At 33.8% G+C, this 22,515-nt stretch overlaps 1 protein-coding gene across 1 annotated transcript; it reads left to right on the top strand.

Annotated features, from left to right (window-relative positions):
- Nucleotides 1-728: 728 nt before the first annotated feature.
- Nucleotides 729-20,420, top strand: LOC135841324 (fatty acid synthase-like). Its single transcript, XM_065358232.1, has 37 exons — nucleotides 729-1,072; nucleotides 1,153-1,299; nucleotides 2,433-2,600; nucleotides 3,977-4,171; nucleotides 4,860-5,098; nucleotides 5,356-5,586; nucleotides 5,712-5,912; nucleotides 5,992-6,123; nucleotides 6,239-6,469; nucleotides 6,563-6,752; nucleotides 7,071-7,300; nucleotides 7,400-7,701; nucleotides 10,181-10,442; nucleotides 10,545-10,653; nucleotides 10,734-10,994; nucleotides 11,330-11,509; nucleotides 11,599-11,750; nucleotides 11,826-11,990; nucleotides 12,092-12,256; nucleotides 12,343-12,495; nucleotides 13,831-14,033; nucleotides 14,129-14,368; nucleotides 14,473-14,602; nucleotides 14,686-14,859; nucleotides 14,962-15,141; nucleotides 15,250-15,448; nucleotides 15,568-15,748; nucleotides 15,809-15,954; nucleotides 16,062-16,309; nucleotides 17,200-17,524; nucleotides 18,496-18,642; nucleotides 18,732-18,923; nucleotides 19,013-19,156; nucleotides 19,261-19,382; nucleotides 19,468-19,740; nucleotides 19,834-20,073; nucleotides 20,210-20,420. The coding sequence occupies exons 1-37, from the start codon at nucleotides 919-921 to the stop codon at nucleotides 20,321-20,323; spliced, it is 7,125 nt and encodes a 2,374-aa protein (XP_065214304.1). The 5' UTR covers nucleotides 729-918; the 3' UTR covers nucleotides 20,324-20,420.
- The last annotated feature ends 2,095 nt before the right edge of the window (nucleotides 20,421-22,515 follow it).

The following is a 22,515-nucleotide window of genomic DNA, read 5'->3' as shown; positions in this document are numbered from 1 at the left end:
CCTACTTTTGAAGCGAATTTTCAAATTTTGTACTTTTTTCGTAATTTTGTAATTTTTTTGGGCAGGTAATGCATCTTGTACATACACTTATTAATACGAAAAATGGATGGTTACGATTTTCAGAATAGTTCATTAGGATAATGCAATGTAATTATATTAGATTTGAAAAATGGATTGCGTTTTACAAAATAATAAGTAGGTACATTGTATCTGAATACATTGGTTTGATGATAGACTTACCTCATTTACAGAAATTATTATGTACTCATTAAAAAAAAACAAAAACAAATTTCCGTTATAGAAGTATTTTTATAATCACGGCTCTCATTAAAATTCACCAAAAATTTCTCCGCTTTTCTAATCTAAATCATTAAAAGGATACCTCTGAAGATTCTACTGGTTACGTTCTATAGTATTGCATTCAATTTACCACTTTTATTTAATTAACGAAAGATAGTTGCATGAAATAAACTATACGTAATACTCAAAATACCCGTGAAAAAACATGCAAAAAAAAACAACCTCTCCTCTCTTAACATTGTAACAAAAATACCCATACTCAAATTCACATTTATAAATATTCATATTTTTAATTTTTGCGATTAATTAGCTACAGTAAAAAAAAGAGTAGTACGTATTCTTGGGAAAAATGCTATAATTATCAAATATAATATCCTTTAATTTTTTCTAGTAAAATAATTACACAAATTGAAGGAGTCGACTAATGACATTTAGTTACTATCACAACCTAACGCTCATTCCAGCTTGTTTTTCATATATAAGTAATTTACAAAGCATCAATTTTATTGTATTGTTATGTGGTTTGTTGAACTAAAGAGACTTAACAAAAAGTTTACTTGTATGTGATACTTCGGACTTTTTCATATCTATACCAAAAAAAGGTTAAAATCTTCAAAAATGCCGGTGAAAATCCATAACTCATACAATCCGAATGATATAGTCATTTCTGGAATTTCGGGAACCTTTCCTCAAAGTGACAATATAGAAGAATTTAAAAACCATTTGTTTAGCGGAAAAGACTTGATTTCTGAAGTTTCAAGATGGGACAAACGTAAGTATTGTCTATTTATACCTAGTTAATGCTAATTTAATTCTAGTAATGTAGTTTAAAACTTAAAATTAACATTATAGAAAAAGTATTGGGAAGAATGGGACCCATGAAAAACATAGATCGTTTTGATAACGATTTCTTCAAAATGGATCATAAAGAAGTAGAAAGCATGAATACTTCTACAAGATTACTCCTCGAAAGAATTTTTGAAGCAGTTATAGATGCAGGTAAAGCACAGTAGTAATACATTTTATTTACGTGTATGTACACGTAGGTACTATACATGTATGTACCTCAGAGTGGGTCGCCCAAAAAGAAAATCCGGCGGAATTTGGCCGAATTCAGCAGAGATCTTCATTTTGAGTTGTAAGTTACCTACAAAAAATTTTAGGTACTTACGAAAATGCTCATGGAGAGAAGATCTGAGCCCTCAAATAGGGGGTATTTTCAAAAAAATTGTGGCTTTTTCGTTTCTGCCGCTATGCAACCGATTTTGGAAAAAATGGCCCAGTCCCGAATGGAAGTATTTGAGATTCTGCGTCGATCTACGATGCTATTACCGTCAAAATCCAAGACCACTTTTAGAGACTGAGTAGTTGAAAATTTGCAAAACACTTATTTTTGAATAAATTCGTGTTTTAAAAATTTTTTTCTTGGTAAACATTTCGCATAATTTGTGCCAAAATTTTAGAAGATATCATCCCTGAAACTGAGGAAATATTTTGGAATGCGGTGAAGCCAATTTTTTTATCATTTTTTGCCAATTTCAAAAAATTGAAAAAATTGGTCAAAAACCTATGAAATTTTCTCATTTTTCTCAAATTGAGTAAATCATCCAAAAAATTAGCACTAATGCGTTCCAAAATATTTTCCTAGCTTTAGGAATGATATCCTTCAAAATTTTGGCATAATTAATGTAAAATGTTTACCAAGAAAAAATTTTCAAAACACGAATTTATTCAAAAATAGGTAAGTGATTTGCAAATTTTCAACTGCTCAGCGGAACCCTATAAGTTGTCTTAGATTTGACGGAAATAGCACAAATCGACGCAGAATCTCAAATACTTTCATTTGAGAGTGGATCGTTTTTTCCAAAACAGGTTGCGTAGCTACAAAAACGAAAATAACCCCTATTTGAGGACCCAATGCTTCCCTCCAGAGGCATCTTCGGAGCTAAACATTTTTTAGGGTAACTTTCACCTCAAAATGAAGATTTCCCACTTACCTAATTCGGATAACTTCCGCGGATTTTTCAGCCGCGATCCACCCTAATGTAGGTACCTGCTTAAGTACAAATATATTATTTTCAAATCAAAAAAGTATCGTGTGCACCATACATGCAAACAAATTCGTTTTCAAGGTTATAATTTGCAACAAATCAACGGAAAAAACATCGCTGTTATTTGTGGCTTATTTGATATCTTCGTGAAAAACAGCAAGACTCCAGATGAGGATGATGAAAGTGCGACTTATATGAAGTACCAACCTACACCAGCAAACGCAATTTCTCGTTGGTTTGGATTGCATGGTAATTTTATGAATTCACATTATGTGCTCACTTTTCGTTGTTCAATTTTCCTCCAAAACAAAACCAGCAGTCACGTCTTACCTATGAAGAGTGATATTTCAAAACTCGTTTTGTCCAGTTCTATCGAAGTGCGTTTTTCAGCGGTACCTGGTAGATGAAGTAGTAACTCACATTCCTACATCATCAACCTACCAAAATGAGGTGTTAAACTCACCTAAACAGCCAATTCACTGAACATTTAAAAAAAAATGTTCCAAAACGCCTTTTTTCCATTTTTATTGAAATTTTTTTCAGCAGTATCAGGTGGATAAAGTGTATACCTACACTCCTACATCATAAATCCACCCAAATAAAGTGTTAAACTCGCCTAAATAGCCAATTTACCCTTTTAAAGGGAAACTGTTTTTCCTTTTGGAATATCACTCTTCCTATGTACCCAAATCAAAACACTGCATCTTACAATCTCATCTACGTGAGTAATTATTGGAGGGATAACGTTACTAGATTGCAAGTTTGAAGTTACTTTACTTATACTTACACAATATGAATAGGTATTAAAAAATTGATTTTTGTTGTTTTTTTTTCAAAACCGGTTGTTTTCATGTTCAATGGATAAACGTAGGTATAGTAGTAATACAGGGGTCGGCATAAGTTAGTATTCCGATTTGCACAAACGAAAATTTTTTCAAATGAAAATGATTTTACGTAATACACACTCGTAATCTCATCATTACACCTCTGTCGCTAGATGCAAAATGTACGTCATTATGAGCGACCTAATGCCGGGTCAAACACGTACATAATAGCCGTATTATGTACGTGGTGTTATGTGGCAACGCCGCGAAACTCGCCATTACGTACGTGTTACGTTTGGACATAATTTAACAAATTTAACCGGTGAAGTTTGGTCACTCATAGACGCACATTTTTTGCATCTAAACAACAGAAGTGTAAAATGGTGAGGTTACGAGTGTTTATTATGTAAAGCACCTTACATTACGCGATTAATAAAGTGTGTGATTATGAACTCGTGCAAAGTTACAGCGCTCGTCTTCGACTCGCGCAGTAACTTTGCACTCGTTCATAATCACCCACATTATTAATCTAGTAATGTAATGTACTATTTTTTTTCTGTAGTGACATAGCGAGGAAAAAAACTATTATTACCAAAGTGTTGGTGGGACTTCCACGAACACAACGCACTACCTACAAGACCTTCTATCTACTCATTACACACAACAGGGTGTTAAAAAGAACGCATCAGTTTTTGAATAGGAATACTAACTTATGCCGACCCCTGTATACATAATTATGTACCTATACTAGTATGTCACCTTAAATTGCTGAAGATTCTGAAGAACGAATTAATTTAACAGGACCCAGTGTTACATTAGACAACGCTTGTTCAACTTCACATCAAGCTATAGATTATGCGATCAAAGCTATGAAAAATGGAGACTGTGAAGCAGCATTAGTGTGCGCCTCAAATATTTGCCTAGCACCACCACGTGAATATCTGAAAATAGGAATTCTTAGCCCCACTGGAATATGCCGGCCCTTTGATGCGGATGGTAAGTATTTAATCACCAACACTGTAAACAGAATATAACCATAAAAAGTACCTATCAATGACTACAAAACTAAAAAATGCATAAGGTGAAGTTTTTAAAAAAATATGTTATTCATGTGAATGCGAATACAGCTCATACGAGAGAGGGCGAATGGCACCAATTGCAGTTCTTATACATATGTAGTATATTAGGAGGGAGATACGGATGGTTCAAAGTTGAGAAAAATAGCAATGTTGTAAATTTTGAGCTAACATAACTTGAACACTGTAATAGTGTAATGACTAATGAGCTATAAAGGTTTTGGGACTTTTCCAATTAAGGACCGGTGGTGTGCGGGTTTGTGCTAAATTGTAGACCTTATAGGTTTCAAAAATGGTCTGTAAGAGCGCAAAAGAAGCTCACTAGGGGACCTCTCAAGATATTCACCTTCGATTTGAACATGGCCAAGATTTTTGGAAAGAATATAGTCAGAAACCTCATTCAAAAATTCATAAATATTCGAAAAATAAACTTCTGGAGCTCAAATTTTGGTTTCAAAGTCTGGGTGACATGCTCTTTCAGTCAGCCGGATTTCTGAACAATTGGAGTTGGCGAATTGTAAAGGTTACGTTGTTAGACTAACAGAATCATCTCAAAATATTCGTCTGATGAAATAACATTCATAGAATTACGTCTTTAATTCCATTAGGAAATGGAATCACTAGAGCAGAGGCATCAGTAGCAATATTTTTACAAAAAAGAAAAAATGCTAGAAGAATTTATGCAACTTTAATACATTCAAAATGCAATCATGACGGATTCAAGGAAGAAGGAATGGCATGCCCATCAGTTAAACCACAGAAACAGCTGTACGAAAGCTTTTACAAAGAAATAAACGTTAATCCAAAACTCGTCTCATTTCTCGAAACTCATGGTACTGGAACAAAGGTACATATAAGTATGCACTCATTACTTTTTACCGAGAACAAAGCTTTCATAACTATAAAATACTATATTCACATGGAATTCATACCCAGCTTAAAACTAAATATTGTACATATGACGTACCAACAGGGCGCCTACAAATAGTGGTTACATTATCAACTGTAAAACATAGTTACTAGGGCGTTAAAGCGAAACATTTCAACATTTATGACTCATGATATAATATAATATAATATTCATCTTTCTGTGTTTTCATAAAGGTAGGAGATGTTACAGAAGGAACTTCGGTAGAGGAATTTTTCGGTGCTAACCGAGAAACACCGTTGAAAATAGGCACAGTGAAATCAAACATGGGTCATGGTGAAGCAGCTGCAGGTTTATGCTCCTTGGCGAAAATGATTATTGCATTTGAACAAGGCACAATTCCTCCAAATATAAACTTTGATAAACCAAATCCAAATATTAAGGGATTACATAATGGAAAGCTCGAGGTAGGTAAAGCATAACTCAAATATCCGAAGACTACACTTACAGATAATTTTAGCGCTAAACAGTGCCTCAACGCTTGATTATGCTTTCATTTTTATGATAACAAAATCCATGCATTTACTTGAAGGTCATCATAAAACCAACACCTGTAACAGGTGAATATTTTGCAATAAGTTCCTTTGGAGTTGGAGGAAGCAGCGCGCATATTTTAATTTCTCCTCACAACAAAACCAAAAAAAATCAAGACGAATTCACAGACAATAGTTTACCTAAACTTGTTACTGTTTCTGGCCGTACTGAAGAATCATTAGACTGTTTCTTAAATGATGTGAGTATGAGTACCTACGCTTAGCAAATTCCGCATCAATAAAAATATTTTTTTACCGCCCAAATTCTCAAATTTTCAGTTGGAGAAAAATCACAAAGATTACGAATACATTCGTCTAATTCACGAAATTTTCAGTGATGATATCGACGGATACTTTCATCGAGGATATATAATATCAAATCAAAATGGGAACCACATAAGATCTAAAAAAGTAATAAGAATACTTTTGATGACCAGACCTATGAATAACAAAATACTGCATGCCCTCCTGTCCATGTTTTTCAATAGACCAATCAATTACCTAACAAAAATATGTATCTACTTAGTTTTTGCAAGATGGAAAACGCCCTTTGTGGTTCATCTTCAGTGGTGTAGGATCTCAGTGGCTCACTATGGGAGTAGCATTGATGAAGATACCCCTTTTTGCTGAATCTATCTACAAGATCCATAAAACTTTAGAATCAAGAGGAGTGAATTTATCAAGAATACTTACATCCAACGATCCTCAAATAATGAGAAACGTTTTGAATTCATACGTAGGAATCGTAGCTATTCAAGTAATTTGTTCACTAATATTATCACATGATATCATGACCTAAAATGCTGTGTGTCAATTTCCACATTTGAGAGCACAAATTATTTTCTAATAGATAGCTTTAATTGATGTGCTGGACGCTCTTGGGATAACACCCGACGGAGTAATAGGACATTCCATTGGAGAAATAGCATGCGCATATGCTGATGGGTGTCTCACAGCTGAACAAACTATCTTGATTGCTTATTATTGTGGTTTAGTTTCGTTAGAGGCTGAATTTATTCACAGTTCAATGGTCGTTGTTGGTAAGCATTAACCCTTTCAACTATAAAGATGACATTTTTTACTTACCATATTGAAATAAACACGAACAAAAAAATCATAGAAGAAGTTGCAATTCTATACAATAGGTATACTTAGATGTATTTTTTGACCAAGTCACCTTGTAGCTTTACACCTACCTACCTATTTCTTTGTCATAATTTTAATCTTCTATATGTGGGTAAAAACTAGCACACGGGGGTGATTCTTTCAAATGATTATCAACAATGGAACCCTCACTAATCTCTTCAATTCTAAGGAAAATGACTTCAAAAAATGCTTTATAAAAGATTATATTGCAGGTCAAGGTTACAACGTCATAAGAAAGCTGATACCATCACAAATTGATATCACGTGTCATAATGGGCCCAACAGTTGCACAATATCAGGTCCAACAGATATTATACAAGAATTTATCGAGGAATTGATAGATAAACAAATACCTGTTTATGAAGTGCAATCATCAAATATCGCATATCATAGCCGCTTCATCGCTTCATCGCCTTTAAAATTGATCTCGCATTTCAAAAAAGTAAGCAAATGCATGCCAAAATAGAAAAAAGATTATAGCTTTGTAATTAATTAATTTCGAGTACCTATACGTACCTACCTAAACAATACATTTCCTCAGGTAATCTTGGAACCGAAACTTCGTTCAGAAAAATGGCTCTGCACATCAGCATTGGAAAATCTTTGGTGTACAGATGAACTAAGATACTGCTCTCCACAGTATTTTACAAATAGTTTCCTTAACCCAGTATACTTTGAAGAAACTTGTAGGCATATTCCAAACAATGCTATAGCGATTGAAATAGGGCCTTATGGATACCTCAATGATGTTCTGAAATGTTCACTTCCCTGTGCAGAAAACATACCATTAACAACAAGAAGTCGTGAAAATGGAGTACTTTTTTTCTTGAATGCTCTAGGACAGTAAGTACATTACTTAATATTGTGTAAAGTAGGTACTAGGTAGGGGAAGGGAAAGTATTTTTTTGCACGACAAAAGAGCGTGTCAGCACAACATCAAGCATTTTCACGTTCATAGAAGTTGAACGAACGACAAACAATAGTACATACATATTTGTAGTATTCGAGCGCTCTACAGCACGCTACAGAATTCACAGAAAATGTAAAAAATCAGAGTTTATTTTGAAAGCTCATGATGGACTCAAAATGGACTGCAGCCTTTTGTAATTACGTTTTCTACAATTGCTGGAGGTTTCTGTAAATCGCTGCGGAGTCCTCAAACACCCCTATTGATAAGTTCCCTACCAGATAAAGTCTGACAATAAAGTGTAAATGAATGACAGGGAGTGTGTGATGAGATTATCAATGAACAGGCCCAAACACAACACTGAGAAAAATGAGTAGTACATACAAACTACAAAGCACCACAAATTATAGCAATACCTATACCTTCATTTGTGACACTACGAGTAGTCAAACTTACTAGGTATAAGTGTAGCACTTGAAAGTGCCATACTTGTAGTAAAAAATTATATAATTATAGTAAAGAATACTACATATAAATAATTTGGAAGTACTACAAGAATAGTACTTTAGGAACTATAAGTATGGTACTTTTAACAATGATGCCACAAATGAAGGTGATTTGCTACAATTAAAGCACTTTATACTACATGAATTTTTCTCCGTGAAGTAAGTACCTAATTCCATACAGGATGAAACTTATTTCCCGGTTGATGTGGGCTATTTGAAGAGGGAAGTTTCTCTCAGAAAGAGAAAAACTTGTAAAATTACATACATTATTGAAAATGAAAATCACTAAAAGTTTATCAAATACACTCAAATCGAAATTTGATTAAAATTTAGCCATAAATTGATGGAAAATCAACACCTCGACGGATCTAATTGTGAGCAAAAATTCCAAGAAAATAGTTCGGGAAGTTTGTTAAAACGTACAACGAAACCCATTTAAAATGACGAACAGTCGATGAAATAGAATATCATTTTGGAAAATGACTCCAAAATTCTTGGTAACTGGTAACCACCAATGAACTGCTGACTTCATGAAAATTGAACAAATATAGTATCAAAAAGGAAGAAATATTACAAAAAAAAAAACTAAAAATATATTTTTTTTAAATCTGCACGATCAACAAAGGATTTCTAAAAGTGATCCGTTGAAGGCCAAGACAACGTTACTTTTATGAGATAGGTACTCACGTATTTACTTTTTTTTTTAAACGTTTCATAATTTCGTCGTTAAAATGTCAATTTTTGACTAAAAATTTTTGTCGTTCAATTGCCTTACATGGCAATACGTTAATTTTTTTGCAATCGTTTAAAAATATTTTTGCTATAGTTGAAAAATTTCATCAATTTAGCTGTGGTAATGATTTTCTCATCGTGAAAGTTCCTATGCTTGTCATGCTGGTGCCCTTTTTTTGTCGTCGGCCAAACTAAAATCACACCCGAAAGGAAATACATAAGTACCTACATGAATCATTACAAACTTCATTAGATCAAAAAGTTGAAAAACGAAATCATCAGTTTTTTAAAAACTATGTTTGAATGTTGGTATCAAATAGATTATCAAAATGATATTACAGTAGACTTCCGATTATCCGACCTAATCGGGGGGGGGGGGGTAAGGTGGGTCGGATACCAAAAAAGTCGGATAATCCAACATGGATGTTTTTAGCGTAGAAATAAAGTACATAAGCTTGAGAAGACAATTTTTCATCCAGAAAATCAAGTTTTGGCTCAAAACAGGAACAAAGAATTGAAAAAATTACGAATAAACAAAAATATTATACTTTTGTACATAAAAGACAATGAAATACTGACTCAAATTATACTTTTTTGAGATGAGTTGGATCGATTTCAAGAAAAATAACATCGTTAGAATACAAAGTGCTGCATACTGCATTATTATTTACACTCCAAAATCAAAAATTAGGGTTTTTTTTGGATTATCCGACCTAAGTGGGTCGAATAATGCGAAAAGTAAGTCGGATAAATTTGTACCGGATAACCCGGAAGTCGGATAATTCGGAGTAGGATAATTGGGAGTCTACTGTATAACCATCTGAAAAAATGGATAAACCGAGGGGATGAAATTGTTTCAAGGTACAACATGGTCATGTAACTTGGAACGCCCTGAAAGCAAAAGTAAATGAATCTCTCTTGATTCTATGGTCAAATACATTATTTCTGGGAAACGTTTGACGTGTTTGTAGTTGTAACAGATGATTGAAGACTACTTAATGGTAGTTAGTTACTATGTATTTTGTACTTTATAATTTTTCACTGGCGCATATATCTCGAAAAGAAGAATTTTTTCTGAAATTACAATCGTTTCAAGGTACAATGGTATCAAGGTGTCTAGGTCTAGCTACATGTACTTTCCCTACTGCTTAAAATAATACTGATTCGTCATTTACAGAATGTATGAAGCAGGATGTGCTTTAAAACTCGATAATCTCTACCCACCGGTTGAATTTCCAGTCAGTAAAACAACACCAATGATCTCGCCTTTTATTAAATGGCAGCATGACAAAGAGTGGCCAGTAGGATTAATGAAAAATGAGAATAATTCTCTATCTACAGTTCGATATGTTAATGTGAATTCAAAATCAATCGTTTCTGAATTCATCACTGGTCACATTATTGATGAAAGAAATTTATATCCAGGGTTTGGATATTTAGTAAGTAAACGACGACACCACAGAACTCAATTTTCAAAACATTTTTTTTTTATGAATGTGTAAATTCGAACTTGAAATTCATTTTTGGGGATCATTTCATAGGAATTAGTTTGGGACGTCGTTGCAGATATGATGAACAAAAAAGCAAATGAACTTTCCATTGTTTTTGAAAATATACGTTTTGAACGAGCTACTAATATTCCTAAACAAGGTGGGCCTAAATAGGAAACATAGCAATTACAAAATACATTTTTCATGTTTAACTCATTCAAAATGTTACACTTGCAACAGGTGCCGTTAAATTTTGCATTACAGTGCACCTTGGTGAAGGTACATTTGAAATAACTGAAAGCGGGGCTCTTGTAGCATTAGGAAATGTACGAATTCCAAACAACATCAGTCACGAAGCATTCAATATGGAACCTTTTGAAGATGAAATATCCAATTCTCAGATACTCCCTCTGAATACAAAAGATTTTTACAAAGAACTAAGATTGAGAGGATATCAATACAAAGGAATGTTTAAAAAAGTTGTGTACGCTAATGCCACAGGTAAATACACACACATACAAATCAAACAATCAAAAGGTAGGTATATTACATATTAAGTAGGTATGTATGTACAAGGTGCCCAGAAATATCGAGCACCCCAAAGAAAGTTTTCCATTAAAAATATAGGTTGGCAACGTGAAATAGATGCATATGATTGGTGGAATGTTATCTCTCCAGTCCAACAACCAATCATGTGCTATCATTATTATCATTCACTGTGACCAACCAAAGTATTTTAGTAGAAAACTTTTTTAGGGGTGCTCGATATTTCTGGGCACCCTGTACTTGCTATAGAGATAAATATACATTAAATTAACTCATTTCATTTATGATAGGGACTTACGGAAAAGTAATATGGAATGATAATTTTACAACTTTCATGGATACAATGGCGCAGATTTCAGTTGTGCATGTTGACTGTCGCCAACTTTTAGTGCCTACATCCATAAGAAAACTTGTCATTGATGTAAATAAACATAACAAAATGATTGCAACTTTGGATAAAGAAAACCCTGGTAAGTAGTTAATTAGGACCTGACTTGATGACATAAGATTAGAAGTAGGTACCTAACAAGAAATTACTTTGTAATCTTACATTTTACAGAGGTTTCAGTCAATTTTTATCCTTCGATTGGGCTAATAAATTCCGGTGGAGTACAAATTATGGGATTTGGAACTAATGACATTGTACGTCGTCCAGATAAAGCAGACCCAGTTTTGGAAATGCATACATTTGTACCATTCATATGTGAAGAGGTAATCCTTTAATATATAAAAAAAAAATATCCAAAAATGAATTAAGACTAAGTTATCAAAATAATGTCTTCACAGGAGATGGATTTGAATCTAGTCATAAGATTATGTGTTCATATTGCATTGGAAAACCTGCCCACTCTACAAGTCAGGACTTACGAATTATTAGACCAAGAATACAATAAAGATGCTTCAGTTTCAAATATTATAGAGAAAACGCTGGCCGATTTACCTTTAATTCAAGTAAATGAAAATACTTGCTTTAATTAATTTTATACCTAGGCATTTCAAAATAAAGGCGTGAACAAAAATTGCAAGTTCACCTATCAATAATGATATTTTAGGCAAGTGTAAATATACTAACGAATTCAGAAATCATAAAAGAAAATGAAAACGAAAATGAAAAAGAATGTTGCAACGGCAACGGAGTAAAGATATTGAAAGAAAATCTGCCTGAAGACAATAGTAGCTTAATTATCTTCGTTCCAAATATTCAAACCAAAATCGATGTAAGCTGAAAAAGATGAAACTAAAAGGAATATACCTTTTACCACACCTACCTATGTGAATTTTATACTATATTATTACATTTCAGCTCCTGGAAAAAATTTTCCGGACCTTGAAGGAAGATGGTTTTATTATCACAAAAGAATCTCGGAATGAAAACAGATCTTTTATCGATTTAGGATTAGATGTATGCTTTAGTCGCCCAATTAACCTTGAAGAGAAAATTTTACTTCTCAGAAAAGTAAGTAGGTATAAATATTTGAATGGAGTGAACGCCCCCCCTCCTTCACACACACAAAAAACGTATCCTACGTAGATTTGCATGAAAATTGGCGAGGAACTTTACTTCGAGTGAGACACTAGACTACCCAGAAAAATTTTGAGCCCCAGTCGTTCAGGAGTCAGAGCCAGAGGTCTCAAAAGTATTTTTTGCCACTTTTGTGTAACAAAACTTGTGTGCAGTCCCTTGGTTACCTCCCCCCTCAAAAATTGTCATTTGAATTTCTGATCATCCCTGACTCACTGAATTCAAAATTCTCATAACTGTACTGGGTAGTCTCTCACTCAAAGTGAACCTGCTCGCCAATTTTTGTATAAATCCAGGATATGTTTTTTTTTCACTGCGCCCTAATCAGTATGTAATAAGGTAATGTGCATTTGCTTTCTGATCAGCGCGAAGCGTCGAAGCAATGTATAGTAAAGCATTGTAATCGATTGATTTTTTGATTTTGATGGAATGGAATTGCATAATATTGTTTTGAGAATATTATAAGCACTACTTATGTTCTGATGAGAAATTGATCAAATTTTCTACAAGTTTTTCAAAAGTTATACATAATAATAACATGAAGCATGCCAGAAATGTTTTTTTCTCCAAGTTCTAAAAATTTAGTGTCACGCGGATCAATGCCTTGAAATTTTTTGGCCGAGCCCTGGTCTAGAAAAGTAAAGTAGTTGCGTCCATCACATGTACTTACATCACGTGAGGTCACGCCACAAAAAAATCATTGGGGGTCCATAAAACATATTATAGGGCTCAGAATTTTTGAAAAATTTGTCGAAAAATGTTTGAAAACTACAATTGGAGAGCTATACGTATAACTTTGGGAATCGTATTTTCCAGTAAAAATTCAAGTTTCTTGAGGTTCGGGCATGATTTCGAGTCTGCTTTTAGCCAGAAATGTTTGAAAAATACCCTTTTCTGATAAGCTGCACCCTATGACTTTAGAATGGTTGATATATGATGAAAATCATTATTTTACTGTTTCAATTGTTTTAGGCTTTTAAAAAAATATATCACTTTTTTTTGGTGGCCAAAAATTGAAATTATTTTGATACATTTGGACGCATGTCGGTCCTGTACTTTTGTGATTGAGCATGCTGAAAATTTTGTGGTGGACTACCCTAATGGACCTCTTAACTTTAAAAGAAATCGGATGAAATAGTTTACTACACACTCGTGAGATTCCCTTGCCAGTAACTACATACATATGAATTATGATGAATGAATAAAGGAGACATTTTTCAATAATTTATATGTACTTATGTAATGTTCATTCTGTTACCTTATGCCTAGATCAAGGAGAAAAAATATGATACCAAAACTATAAAAATGAACAATGATTCGTTTGGTTGGATATCTGAGGTGCAAACCGCTCTAATTGATATTAAACCACAAGAAGGTGAAAAATTAATTATATACGCCGAAAAAGAACCTACGAGTGGAATACTGGGCTTTCATAACTGTTTGCGAAAAGAAGAAAAAGGATCTTCAACAAGGTATCCAAAAATGCTAAGATCGACAAATTAATTTTTTCGAAAAAATGAGACATTTATTTCCCAGTGTCCAAATAACTAATCTAAAACATCCACAGGTGTTTCTTTATAGTAGATAAAAACGCTCCAGATTTCACATTGGAAAATTCATTTTATAAATCTCAACTTGACAAAAATCTATCACAAAATGTTTTCAAAAATGGAAAATGGGGGAGTTATCGCCACTTACCAGTTGAAACAGTCAAAGAAATAGAAGTAAGAAGTGCATTTTGTGAAGCGCAAAAACGTGGAGATTTTTCATCTTTCAAGTGGCTTGAAGACAGTATGGACCCCGCCATGTAATTACTATACTACATATTTAACCTTACATAATTTTTTTTGCCTGTTGTTCATTTTAAAGATTTTCTTGATTAATGAGATTACATACATTGCATTCAACCAGGTATGAAAATTCAACTGAAAAATCTCTCGTTCACGTGTACTTTAGCAGTCTTAATTTTCGAGACGTTATGCTAGCTATTGGAAAAGTTTCAGTGACCAATTATCGTGATTTATACAGTCGTTTGCGCGAAGTAAGCACAACAGTGATAATCAAAAAAGGTCTCGGAAAGCTGTTCAGCAAAACTTAGCTTGATCATCTTATTTGTTCAATAAGGGCCATCAAGGATTAGAATATTCTGGTAAAGATGCAAATGGACGGCGTTTAATGGGAATAATACCCACTAAAGGCATAGCTACAATGGTCGAGACATTACCCGATTATACCTGGACAGTACCCAACTGGATGTCTTTAGAAGCTGCTGCTAGTATTCCAGTCGTATATTGCACAGTAATGTTTCACTTAGACATTTTTTTTATAAGTACACATATTGGACTAAAATTTTTAATTGAATATGCTCAACTGAAAAGATTTTTTTCTATACATTCCTAGGTGATTTATGCCCTGTTTTTCAAAATTCAGTTGAAAAAGGGATCTTCTATACTTATACATGCTGGCACAGGTGGTATTGGTCAAGCCGCTATCAATATATGTCTTCACTATGGGTGCAACATTTTTACAACAGTTGGCACACCCGAAAAAGTTGAATTCATTAAAAAAAATTTCCCTCAAGTAGGTAATCATCTTAAAAAATTGAAAATTGAAATCAATTTTCAACAAGTTTCCTGTATGTAATGTAGGTACAATACCAGAATTTCTGAAGATGTGATTTTTTTTTAGATACCTGAGAGCCAAATTTGCAATTCTCGAGACACATCATTTGAGATACAGATAATGAATAAAACAAATGGTAAAGGAGTTGATGTAGTTCTCAACAGTTTGTCAGAAGAAAAACTCAAGGCCTCATTACGTTGTGTTGCCAAGGGAGGGCATTTTCTGGAAATTGGAAAATATGATATATTTCGAAATAATCGTATAGGTGCATAATAATTTAATATTTCTGTTGTTGCACCTCATACGATTTCGTAGCTCAAAACACTTGAAATTATAGAATTCTAAAAATACATAGTTGTTTAACAACTCTCCATTGTTTAACAGATATGGGTTCCTTTTTAAAAAACATCACATTTTATAGTATACAACTAGATGCTCTAATGATGAAAAAAACTAACAACACTCAGAATTTCCAAAAAAAGCTACAAGAAATGTTGGATCAGAAAATAGTGAAACCAATCCATAGGACAATTTTTCAAAATGATGAAGTAGAATCAGCTTTTAGGTAAAATCCTATTTTATATGTATGTGGTAGGTACCTATACTAATATGTAAATTTCTGCAGATTCATGGCAGCTGGAAAGCATATAGGAAAGGTTATGATTAAAATACGAGATGAGGAAGAAGATTTACATGCAAAGCCTGTCTTACTTCATATAAAAGCAACAGCTCGTGTTCTTTGTGAAAGAAACAAATCGTACATCATCATTGGTGTGTATTTTTGCATATTTTCTGTATCTATAGTATCTATCACTCATCAAATTCTTTCCTTTAAATGAAATATATTTATACGTATCTATCTTCAATGTGCATTACAGGAGGTCTTGGAGGATTTGGCTTGGAACTTGCTGATTGGTTAATTCTACGAGGAGCTCGTAATATTGTACTTAGTTCTCGAACTGGGATAAAAAATGGTTATCAATCTTATAGAGTGAAATTATGGCGCTCGTATGGAGTCAATGTTGAGATTTATACTGACAATGTTACAAAGGAAGAAGGGGTGAAAAATCTGTTGCTAAAAGCCAATTCCTTGGGACCAGTAGCAGGCATATTTAACGTAGCCTTAGTAAGAAAGTCCCCAAATAAGAGTGTCTGGAAATCGTCTGCCGAAATTCAGCTGTAGATAAACAAAAAAAGTTATTATGGCTGGTTGCTTATCTTGTAATTTGAAGGAGCTACGTTATATGTATAGTTCCCTAGCTAAGTAGATATACCTACGTGCTTCGAAAAACTCGAAATTTACAAATGAAAAGGATCATCAAAAATAAGGAAATGTTTGAATCATTCAAATGATACCCGGATGCCCAAAACTCAACATAGTACTCGAGTGGACAAACAAAAAATGTTATTAAGACAAATTGCCTATCTTTAAAATTTTGCACGTATACACAATTTGAAAATTCAAAATTTTCAAAATCTAAGGCACGACAACCCTTTAATTTTGAAGATAGGCAATTTGTCACAATAACATTTTTTGTTCGTACACTCGAGTACTATGTTGAGTTTTGGACATCCGGGTATCACTTGAATGATTCAAACATTTCCTTATTTTTGATGATTCTGTTCATTTGTAAATTTCGAAAAATCGGGGAAAGTAGTTTACTTGAAAAAGTGCGTAGAATTCGAAAATGACCTAGTCTTTTGTCGCAAAACAATAAGGATGTCGCTACGAACCTTGAAATAAGGCAAAAACGGTCATTTTTGCAACTTTGATCATCTCTCCTAACCACAAAAACAACTCAAATTGAAAAACCCCACTCTGCTTTTTCTTTTGGGGCTCAAAGTATCGATTAAGCCCATTTTCAACCTGAACACAAATTTGCAGTTGCCTATAGTGCTATCTACGGTTGAATTTTAGCAGACGATTTCCGGAACATCCCTGTACCTATAGTGGAAAAAAAGGACCTACCTATAGTAATATGCAGATATTTGAAAACTATCCTCGTAAATTTATAGATTCTAAAAGATGACCCATTTCCAAAACAAAGCGATGAAACATTTGAATTAGTTGCTGGACCAAAATCAACTGCCACTGTTCATCTGGACAAACTAAGTAGAAAATTATGTCCATACCTGGAACACTTCGTGATTTTCTCTAGCGTTAGTTGCGGACGAGGAAACTTGAATCAGACAAATTATGGATTTGCGAATTCTATAATGGAAAGAATATGCGAACAGAGAAATTTAGAAAATTTATCTGCTTTGGTGATTCAATGGGGTGCAATAGGAGAAGTTGGAGTGGTGGCTGATTTCGCTGAGGATAATTTAAACATTGTTATTGGTAAGTAAAGCTTGCGGTTTTTCTCGGGTTCAATCAGAGGCGAATCAAAGTTATGTTTTTTAAGGGGGGGGGGGGGGTCATGCCATTTTCCAGACAAAAAATTTATAAGTCCGTTTTAAGAAAATCAACTATTTTCAAGTGGTTAGGGAATTATTGCAAGAATTTTGCTGTTTAATTTTTTATTATTGGCTCGACCGAAGCGAAGCGAGGGGCAAATGGCAGATGCATCCTAGAGTCGGACATCTTCGACTTTTTTTGGAGGAAATTATGGGGGTATTCGAAAAAAAGTTGTATGGGGCATCTCAAGAAACAGAAGGAAAAATGCTGTGTCCCTCAACATTACTTTTACCATCACTTTTCTGATGGGGTTTCTAATTTTATAACGTACGTAGCGTACCTACTACCTACATATATTAAAAATCAATCAAAAAAATGTTTTTTTTAAATGTTGTCGATAATTGATCATAATCCACTTAGATGTATTGAAAGTTGTTTAAATTTTTTCCACTTTTCCAGGGATTTTGGGCATAACTTACTACAAAAGTAATCGATTCTGAACCAATTTTAAAAATTTGCGTAAAATAACTTTTAAAAAAATGTCAAAAACGGCTTTCTTACTTCCAAGTAGATAGATGTAATATGACCTATTATCACAAAAACAAAAAAATTCAAAAAAGTTTTTGTTTCCATTTTCAATGTAGGTAAGTTTCAAAATTTGAAAACTAGGTAGAAAAGTGATGGAACAAGTTGGAGACCCAAAAATTTTTCCACAGCCTTTTGAGGTTCACCAACAACTTTTTTTTCATCTCTAATTTCCCAACAAAAAACCACAGACGGCCCGCCGTAGTCCACCCCTCATCCCCCTCCACACAAAACCCGCCGTCGAGTTCAATAGAATGCGAAAAATGCCAACCAGATCATTTCACCTACACCCCTTCAAGTATGTACATTGATGGATTATGGTATTGTAGGAGGAACATTACAACAGAATGTGAGATCTTGTTTAGATTCGTTGAATTTGTTCATGAAACAATCAAATCCAATTGTGTCCAGTATAATTGTTGCAGAAAAGCGACACGCAGATTCTGACATTATCAATACTATAGCCAACATTTTAGGTAAGACTAATTTTCAAACATAGTACATAGAGACAATCAGCTGAGACACATTAAATACTTACCTAAATTATTACAATACCTTAATGCAGGCATTAAAGATCTTAAAACAATAAGTCTAACATGGACATTGCCGGAATTGGGAATGGATTCAATTATAGGATTAGAAATAAAACAAATTTTAGAATCGGAATTCAATACGTTCTTTGGTCCAGATGATTTACGAACCATGACCTTTGCAAAATTATATAAGCTCAAAGAAGAAAAAAAGAATTCGAAATCAGGTAAATAATAAGTACTTATATCGATCCAATCAAATAGGTACCTAGCAGAAGTTTATTAATACTGTATGATAAAACTATGTTCTCATAAGGAGGAATTGGCCCAATAAACCCGCAGTTTCAAAATGTTATTTTGGATGTTGAATTGATGAAACAGCCAATTCTTCATATACCAATAAATCACCAAGAGATTCAAAAAACAACTCCGGCCTTGTTCATTTTCCCAGGTGTAGAAGGTAAGCAAATCATGAGATAGGTACACTGAAAGAATAGCGCGAATCAGCTATGTAGGTATCTATATAAATTCCATCTATCAATGAATTTTTATGCTCGCATAAAGGATTAGCAACATTCATGGAACCTCTTATGAAAAATTTATCACTTCAAGCATGGTGCTTTCAATACTTTGACGATGAACTTCCTTTGGATTCTTTTAAAAAACTAGCTGAATACTTTGTCAAAGTCAGTATCTCCATTACCTTTAAAGATAGGTAAATAGAATAGTAGAAGAGCTATATCACCAAATTAACAAGTAAATTCTACACAGCTCATCCTGGAAAAAATTGGCCCTGATGAAGAATTTTGCGTCATTGGTTATAGTTTAGGAGGGTTGTATGCTTTAGAAACAATTGGTATTTTAGAAAAAATTGGTAGAAAAGGGTATTTATGGTTAATTGACTCGTCACCTTTATTCTTTGCAATGAAAAAAGTGGACTACTACAACAAAAATAAGCTCGAGTCTATTGAGGACAAAACCATGCAAAATCACGTATGTAATCAGATACTTAAATCCCTGGCACCAGGATTGGCTACAGAAGAAGTAAGTTTCATTACATTTTTATAAATGAACAGAAAGTAAGTAGGGCATACCACGTTGATTAATTTTTTACTGAATATTTCATGTCTTAATTAGTATTTTGCGTTCATTGAAAAAGCCACCAGCTGGGAGTTGAAGAAAAAAGCAGTCTTTTCACTAATGTCACACATACCCGTCAACGACGAAATCAAGAACAATATTCTTGATAGAAGTTATCATTTGAATAAAATGATACAAGATTATGAATATTGTAGTAGAGACCTCGAAACGAAATGCACGTTCATAAGAACTGAGGAGAATCTGTATGATCTGGATGAGTCTTATGGGCTGAATGAGGTACGAGTAACATGGAACTTCTATTTGTCACTATTTTGACAGCTCAGACAGCTTCACTCAATTATAAACTAAGTAATTTCAATTATAGATAACATTGACTTAGATAGGTACTTGATTTTTTTCTTCCCTTGTATAGTACTTCAAAAATCCTGTGCAAGTTCACAAAATCGCAGCGAACCACGATACAATTTTAGAAAACCAAAGAACGGCTGATATTATCATGGATTGTCCGGTTTGGAGAAACAAATGATGTACACGAGACTAAATATTTCAAACTTATAGGTACTTATTCGTATAGGTAGTTGTAATTGATTCATTTTAATTACACATTAAAAGTTATTTCTTTATTTTCCTTTGCTTGAAAGACTTGTACCCACTCTTATTGCATTTCAAGCGCTCGTGTTTTATTCCGAGAATAAATCACGTCTTATTAGAGCTGATCAGCTTAAAATTGGTCATACGAATCGGTTCGCGAAATTCTGCAGTGACATGATTATTGTTCAATACTCCACACAACACCTCACACCTCTAGTCAGATTTCATTTGATATCTCGCCTTAAAATAATCCAATCTAGTTGATTGCTTTCCACCATTGTCGATTCGTAGGGAAATTAAATAATTAAATTAACCAAGTCACAGACTTGTAATATAATTCAAATAATATCGTAAAGTTACTCACCGAAAGAAACTTATTGCCGTTTGCCGAGGTCTCACCGTAAGTCCATTCTACTTTGAGTGGGATTTGAGCGGTCATTACCGTGTACTGAGATGACCGTTCTCCGGAGTACAAACGAGTATCATTGCACATTTGATATTGCTATTGAAAACTGAGATTGAAACACCACTCATCACCATGTGACGCAATACTCGCAAGTATTCAAAATTCAAAAGTTTTGACTCGCGGCAGCCCTTAGCGAATTAAATTTATAATACGCAATCATAAAACATAAACTAACAAGGTACTCGAAAATATTATGAAGGACGATAAAGTCGAAAAGAAAAGAAACAAGCAAAGCAATGAAGCAACTCGAGCTCCAGCTCCAGCATATTTCATTCATGGCGTTATCTTGGCGTTATCATTTATCACGCCTTTCTTACCTATCACACTTATCACATTACGCTGCAATTGGCTAATTCTTCTGCCCCTCCCCACCGCCACCGCGTTAGTTTCTTTCTATCGCATTTCCCAAAATGTGCGAGTCTCAGAATGGAGATGCAGATGAAATAATTATTTGAATAATAAATAGAAAAGAATGCATAGTATTTTGCTCTAATTTGTCGACTTTTTTGGAACTTGAATTATTTTACTTACACATTTTTTGAAAATTTGAAAGCTTTTGCTCTCGCCTTGCGCAGTCTGACCTAATAGTTTTTCTATTTCTGAATTTCATTTTCGGCACCTTCTGCACCAGTTCACTTGAAAAATATCTGTCGTACCAAAGGTCGTACCTTTTAGAAAATAATGTCAATAGGAAGTAAATGCAAAATGATGTTTTTACTTCTTGAATCTTGATTTAGGTATACCTTCGAGTAGGTACCTACATTTTAAAAAATTCAAAAAATTCTGCCTTCGCTAAACTCGATCCGAACAGTTTGCTTTTCTTTTTCAAAATTGAACTTTCTAAAAAAAATAGGTAAGTATTGTCAAAATCCAAAAAATGTTTGAACCAAAAAAATAAACTCTTCATATGAAAAAACATTGTTTTACTTTTCAAAACACAAATTTCTGGAAGCATTGGACCTCATTTCGTTTTTTTCATTCAACATATTCTTTTTTTAAACCAACTCCCCACGTGAAAAATCTTGCCGTTTTTATATGTATCTTTTTCTTTCGATACCTATATGAATTTTTGAATTCTTTTGCCTTCATCGCTTCGCTCGGGCCGATCTGTTTCTCTTTTTCAAGTCCAAAATTTAAAAATTCCGCATTATGAAGCTTCCAAAAATTCAAAAATCGGCAAAATTGTAGCTTTGACGCTTCGGTATTCAACGTCAAGAACTCACTATTTTCATTCTGCAAAATTGGTGTGAGTATTTTTTTCTAATTTTCAATCGACAACTCCCCGCCACCCTAAAAAGAACCTCCGGCTCCCGTAGCGGCTCTTGTGCAGGTAGGTATACAATTATTTATACCTATGCTAAGTTTTCGTAATAAATACATATAGGTACGTGGGTAATTCTCAAAAAAAGGTCAATTTTGATGTGCATAATTTTGAAAAACAAAAATCATTTTTTTAGAAAATTTCAAGAGGGAATCATTTGTATAGGTGTCCCAGATCCCTTTTCTAGTGTTGGCCTCAATTCAATCCCCCCTTTGTGGACCCCGGCCCTCTAAAACAATGATAATTAGGATTCGACCCTCATCGATGTGTAATAAGTACGTCGATTGATATGTTTTCGAGGTCGTAGAATTCGAATCTGGAGTTATTTTTTATGTAGAGG

This window comes from Planococcus citri, chromosome 3, assembly GCF_950023065.1.
Source record: "Planococcus citri chromosome 3, ihPlaCitr1.1, whole genome shotgun sequence".
In the NCBI taxonomy this organism is placed as follows: Eukaryota; Metazoa; Arthropoda; class Insecta; order Hemiptera; family Pseudococcidae; genus Planococcus; species Planococcus citri.
Note: the sequence above shows the minus strand (reverse complement) of the source record. Positions and strands in the feature narration are given on the sequence as shown.

Coding starts and splice junctions, on each gene's coding strand:
- LOC135841324 (XM_065358232.1), top strand. CDS start 919: ATGCCGGTGAAAATCCATAACTCATACAATCCGAATGATATAGTCATT. Junction 7,301..7,399: donor TGATCTCGCATTTCAAAAAA/GTAAGCAAATGC, acceptor ACATTTCCTCAG/GTAATCTTGGAACCGAAACT. Junction 16,310..17,199: donor GCATATTTAACGTAGCCTTA/GTAAGAAAGTCC, acceptor GTAAATTTATAG/ATTCTAAAAGATGACCCATT.